The sequence below is a fragment of the Varanus komodoensis genome, unplaced genomic scaffold, assembly GCF_004798865.1.
Source record: "Varanus komodoensis strain SLA01 unplaced genomic scaffold, ASM479886v1 scaffold36, whole genome shotgun sequence".
In the NCBI taxonomy this organism is placed as follows: domain Eukaryota; kingdom Metazoa; phylum Chordata; class Lepidosauria; order Squamata; family Varanidae; genus Varanus; species Varanus komodoensis.
Genome location: NW_025335873.1, coordinates 9,454,863 through 9,460,862, shown reverse-complemented (window position 1 = coordinate 9,460,862; position 6,000 = coordinate 9,454,863). Strand labels below are relative to the sequence as shown.

Here is a 6,000-nt window from a genome sequence, read left to right as displayed (position 1 = left end):
GAGGCCCTCTTTGGCCGGGCCTTCGGTGTGGGACGCGCAGGCCCCATCGTGCCTGCAGAAAGCTCTCTCCTCCCCTCCTGACTCTTCTCCCTTCCTTCAAGGGTTCTTTAAAGCATAATAATGGGAACAGAGAGGATGGCATGACCGTACTTCATATGAGAAATATGAGATTTCGGCCTGGCCACAGGCCTCCGGGAGCTTATGCGCTGCACAGCGCGCAACTTGGAATGGCGATGGACCTTCCGTGGCGTCGCAGAAGCGCAGGCAGAGCCGGGCCGGGCAGAGGCGCATCCCTCCGGCCTCTGCCCTCCTCCTCACTTGCCTGCAGATGATCCACGGGGAAACGGCATATCCGATTAGCACATCCAGAGTTCAAGTAGCGGAACGCGTCCCCCACTCTTCCTTCTTTTGAGTGGGAGGGAAAGGGGATTCGTCTGCATCCCCCTGGTGGGTAACACTCTAGTTTTCATTCCCAGTTCCCTGGTACAGAGCATCTTTGTCGATATTAAAATAAAACCCATCCGTTACAATTTTTAATAAAACCTGACAATTTAATCGGTGTAAGGGACGCCAAACGGGCATTTAAAGCGTCCTGTTTCAAGGTTCACTGGGATCCAGAGCTCACATTATAAACCTGGCGGGGAGCACGCAGGGACGAACGTCCCTTGTAAAACAAATGCCATCGTCTTCCAAATGTGGGTTTTTAATTCTGCCTTTGCGCACGCGTCTCCCTTTTATGGGGCCGCAGCACGACAGCGCCCAAGCTCCCACACCCGGGGAGCCAATTCATGAGCGCGACCACCGCCAAACACCGGCGCTCGCAGGCCAGGCTGCCGGGCCCCGCGGCATCGCCGGACCTTCTGGCCACGCGCAAGGAAAAGCAGCAGCACCCGCATGGCGTGGCCTGAAGGCGCGCACGGCATCCGGGCTGCAGATGCTGAGCAGGCCTGGGGTGGTGGAGCTTGGAGGGGGGCCGCCTGGGACCCGCGTGCGGCCACCTAGGCTTACCCACCGGGAGAAGGGGGGGTACGGCTAACACGAACAGGCAGGAGGGCAAGCGGGGTGGCCAGCTCCCCGAAGGGCCCCCGCGGACCGTCCTGTCGGGATATTCCCAGCCCTGGCATGGCGGGCCCGGAATGATTTACCCGTCCGGCCCAGCATCCCAGGCAGCAGCATCCAGCTGGGGGGGCTTCCCGGCGCAGCTCCCGCTCCAGGGCCTGTCCGCCCGGCTCGGTCTCGCCCGGCCCAGCAAGAGCCGTGATCCACAGACGGGGCAGGAGCTGGAGGAGCAAACCAGCGCCAGAGCGAGCAGGGGCAGCCCCCATGGGCCCCGAGCCCTGAGGCCCCCGCCAGGAAAGGGGGCAAAGCACGGGGACAAGGCGGGGCCTGAGCCCACAGGAATCCGCATCCTTGCCACTGACATCTGGCTACAGCCCACTTCTGCAGGGCGAATTCGTTTTAAAAAACGGTGCAGCTCGTCCTCAGAAATCCTCGGAAGCTGCCAAGCCTCCCCTTTCCCTCTGGCCGTCGCTGCAGGGGAAATGCAGACCCACGCGGACCTCCCGGCCTGCCCGTCCCGATCTGGAGGGGTCCTCAGAGCTGAGAGGGGTCTCCCGGGCAGGGGATCTGGCGGCTGGGGCTGCGCAGGGCCTGGCGGACAGGAACCGGCTACCTCCCTCGGCTGACGGGATCCTGGCGGGCAGCCAGGATGGGGCCTCAGAGCAGGGTGCGTGTGCGGGAAAAGGGAGCCAGTGCCAAGCCAGGGGAAAGCCGGAGGGGTCTGGACCCTCCGTCCCGCACCCTGTGCCGGCTGTCGAAAAGCAGCATGCATCCGGGCAAGGAAAGGTGCCCTCCAGCCTGGGGAAAGACTCCAGGCAACTTGAGAGCAGCTGCATTTCGGTGTGGCTCGGAGGAAGGCAGGCCGTTTTCGCAGAAGGAGCGGGGAAGGATTCGGCTACCCCGAATGCCGTGTAAATAAATATTTTGCTTCACGCCTGTTCGGCTCAGCGAAACAAAGACACAGTGCTGATAAACAAAGCACGCACACACACACACACACACACACACACACACAAATCGGGGCTAAGCAGCGTCCCAGGAACAACAGACCCCGCTTATCTGCAGCAATTTAAGATGCAAACCGAATGCAAGCGCTAATAGAGAATTAACAATAGGCCAGATGGCAATGTGCGTCTGAAGCAATAAACGTGAAAAATTAGCTTCCGGCTGCTCTGCCCGCCTATCAATTTTGGTACTTACTAATGAAACACGGAAGTTGAGCGCTTCCGCCAACTTCTTTCAGCACTGGGGAAGTTTTAATAGCCTGTCGTTGTTCCCCTAGATTTGCAAATACCTTAGCAAAATTCTGCAAGGGCTCGGCTTTCCCGAAGGCAAGAAAACTCAGTCCTGAAGGGGCGTGAGGACTCGAACCCGGGTGAGCGCCGGGCAGCAGGTCATGCCCGCCGCCACGAGGACCTGACGGGTTCCATGATCCAACGGGCCCCTCGCATGCCCGATCCCAGGGCCCGCCGCTCCCACACACAGCGGGGCGCTGCAGACCCCCCCCCCCCGGCCCCTGCCAGCACCCCCTGCGGACCGCGCGGGGCCGGGCTCACCTGCGTCCCGCTGCTCCAGGCCGCTGCCCCGCCGGGTGATGTCGATGTACAGGATGTCCACCGCAGCCATGCTGAAGCCGCTGTTGTTTATCTTACAGTTCCTGCCGGGGTGGAAGACAGACGTGGGGCCAGAGCGGAGGCGGGGGATCCTGGGGAAGCGCCGGTGGGGCGCAGCGGCTCCCCGCAGGCAGGTGGGGCGGTCCCGGCCTGAACCACCTGGGCCAGCACGAGGGTGGGGCGCAGGGCCCCCTCCAGCCCCAGCGCCTAGTTTGTGCTCTCAGGGCTGCCCTGCCGAGGTGGGGCGGGGGGCACACGGCCGACGCTCCAGCACCTTTCTGCTTAAGTTCAGCGTTTGAAGCGCAAATTAAGGAAGCCTGGCTGTCACGCCCTCCCAGGTCCATCCAGCCCAGACTTCCGTTGCTGGACCTCTGCCACCCATGTTCCCCAGCAACTGGTGGACGCAACATGCAGGCCCCAGGACTAGTAGCCACGGACGGCCTCCTCCCCTCCCATGCGTTTGCCGCACCCCCTTCAAAAGCCACCCCAAGCAGCGGCTGGGACTCCCTCCTGCGGGAGCCAATCCCCCAGTTTATGCACCGGGCAAAGCAGGGCCTTCGTTCTTTCTCTGGAATCCCCCCGTCATCCCACCTCGTGGGACCACCACGCCGGATTTCAATGTGACACCGGAGGAAGCAAGCCCTCCCCGCATCCTCTCCGTGCTCCAGAAGTGGATAAAAGCCCTCGCATGAGAGAGAAACCCCCCGACGGATCCGCTCTGAGCAGACTGAGAAAGGGGGCAGGCAACAGAGCCACCGATTCACCCCGAAATTTTCCTGGCAAAGTGGGGGAAGGAGCACACGGAGGCTGCACCCGGGACCAAACTCCGGGTCACTGTCTTGCAAGATCGCCAAGGTCCTCACCTTATAAACGTCCGGAAACTGGTCGGTCCCAGTTTAGTCGTCCCTTTCACACCCAGGAAGCGGATGAACAGCGTGGCGATCCGGTCCACCAGCCGCAGGTAGTCGAACTGCTTGGCGTATTTCGGAAAGACCTGCTTCAAGGAGAACGTGGGGATGCTGCTCTCCGGCGTTTCGCTGCCACCCAGCTCCAGTTTTTCCACAAACCCTTCTTCAAGCAAGTCCTCGTTTTCCTGCGACGCCTCGGCGCTGCAGTCCAAACAGCAACACCAGAAATGCATTAGCATGCCCTGTTTGTCCCCCCCCCCGCTCCCCCCACTTCCCCGGAGAAGCGGTTGTGCCCATCCATTAGCATCCTGCCCGTGTTCGCGGTTTCAAAAACCCATTTTCAAGGACTTAGAGAAGAAACCGGGCGCAAACATTTACTCGGGCTTAGGAGAAACCATTCTGAGCGAGGCAAAGCAGGAGGAAGACAGAGCGTGGATACGGCCCAGGACAGGGAGGACCCCTTTAAGCCGGGTGCCCTGGGGCAAATTCTGCGTATATTTCACGTGATGTTTCAAATATTACTTTACTTGTCTCCGTGAAGGGGCACGACCCTCCCCAGAGACTCGCAATGGGAAGCAAAGGGCCAGCCGGTAAAGAGCAGCGGCAGCCGAGGAGGGGAGTGAAGGGAAACGAGAATCCAGCGAGACCAGTCGTCTCGGCCTCGGTGCAGCTTCGGCCAGTCTGTCTGCACTCGGAGAAGCAGAAACCTCCAAATATCACTCGGGGCGATACAGACGTCCAGATGGCCTGCTCAGCAGAGGCACTCATGCGGAATCGGGGCTCGGGCCAAGGAGGCCCAGGCCAGGCACCCCGCAAAGAGATGAAGCTGGAGCTCAACCAAGATCTTCGCCATGTTAAGGGCTCATTTTCGTTCCTGGCAGCAAAACGTCCCTGGGGGGCTTTCCCTCCACTCCCAAATCAGCCATCTGGGTAACGCGGACAACACAACGCAACGCAGCTCCTAAGGCTCCCCCCGCACACCTGAAGCACCTTTGATTTTTAAAAGCTTCCACTAAATGCAGCTCACAGAAGCAGAAGCTGCTCGCCCTCATTCCCGAGAAACGGAGCATCTTCGGCACGTGCGAAGCCGCCTGCCACGGGCACCCGCCCAGTTGCCTCCAAGGCTCCGGCGGAAAGCAAGATTTGGACTGAATCAAAGGGGTTTCCTCTTCCAAGGCAAAACATCACAGAGAAGATAAATGGGGTTCCCGAAAGCGAGGGGGGATGGCCTGGCCTGGCCTGGCCTGGCCTGGCAGCCCCTGGGCTCTCCTCCCCCAGAACAGCCTCCCCAGCCGCATCCTGGGAAAGACAGGGAGTGAGGCCCTCCCGTTGCCCCTACAGCCCCCAGGCGTCCCAGTTTCCTAAGCAGGTGGGTGAAAGCTGCAAACCCCTGGAAAATTTCTTCCTCAGATTTATTTATTTAAAGCATCGATATGCCGTCCTTCACGTCTAACATCTCAGGGCAGCTTGCAACATTAATGGCTTTCTTTGTCTGCAGATGCCACTTTTGTGAGGTTCCCTTGTTGTTTAGCACAAGGAGGAAGTGAATTAGCCGCTTCCGCTTCTTCCCCACATTTGGACTTTTGATGCTTCTCCTCTGAATATGAGGAACGTTTGCAGATGTCAGTCAATGCACGAAAACTGAACGGAAACAAAATTCTCACCCATCTATACCAGTGAAATTCAACAGGTGCAGCTCTTCCAAGCATGAAGAGGACCTTGGCTGGCCAGGTAGCTATTAAAGGTGAGGAAGAAGAAAGGTGGAGGTCCTACTTAAGAACTACTATGATCTATGTGTTGCATTTATTTATTAAATTTGTTCAAAGGCCTCCCACTGGCATCATGGATACACGGGGATTCCAGAGGAAGGCGCTCAAGGCCCTGGAAGGACACGCCTATCATTTCCAGTTTCTCCTGCATTCAGATTTCTTCAACCTCAAATGCTTTACACGCCCACTCCGGAGGATGTTGCAAATTTGGGTAAATGCTGATCAAAAGACAATCCTCACAAGCCCCTGCTCTGCTCCACTCCGAGGCTCTGCCTGCAAACATTAAAGAAAGGGCAAGCCAGGAAGCTGCTCGAGGGCTCGGAGAATTGCAGGGGCACACCAGCCCACAGGCCAGGCCGGGGGGAACGGCATCCGCGCGTCGCCGGCCCAACAGAATCAGATCCTCCGACCGGCACAGTGAAGGAAAGGTCAACCCTGAGGAAGGGGCTTGGAACGAAGCGCACAGCTTGGCTTACATATTCATCTCTGACCCCGATACATTCGTTTCTCCGATTCTGCAACTCACGGCAGAGCTCTCTTCCGAAGGCATCTCCAGTCAAGAAAATATTAGCAACTTTTAAAGGAGGATGAAGGAATGTGGAGTGGGGAGGGGGAGACACAGAATTTCAATTTGAGCAGAGCTTATAAAAA

The 6,000-nt window shown here is 58.6% G+C and overlaps 1 protein-coding gene across 1 annotated transcript in view; it reads right to left on the bottom strand.

Annotated features, from left to right (window-relative positions):
• Positions 1-1,141: 1,141 nt before the first annotated feature.
• Positions 1,142-6,000, bottom strand: part of TTLL11 (tubulin tyrosine ligase like 11) — a 29,950-nt gene continuing 25,091 nt past the window's right edge. Inside the window, exons 9-11 of the mRNA XM_044439736.1 lie at positions 3,536-3,781; positions 2,616-2,716; positions 1,142-1,440 (exon numbers count right to left, since the gene is read on the bottom strand). Of these exons, the coding sequence (XP_044295671.1) occupies positions 1,142-1,440; positions 2,616-2,716; positions 3,536-3,781 (646 nt within the window). The remainder of the gene's footprint in view (positions 1,441-2,615; positions 2,717-3,535; positions 3,782-6,000) is intronic.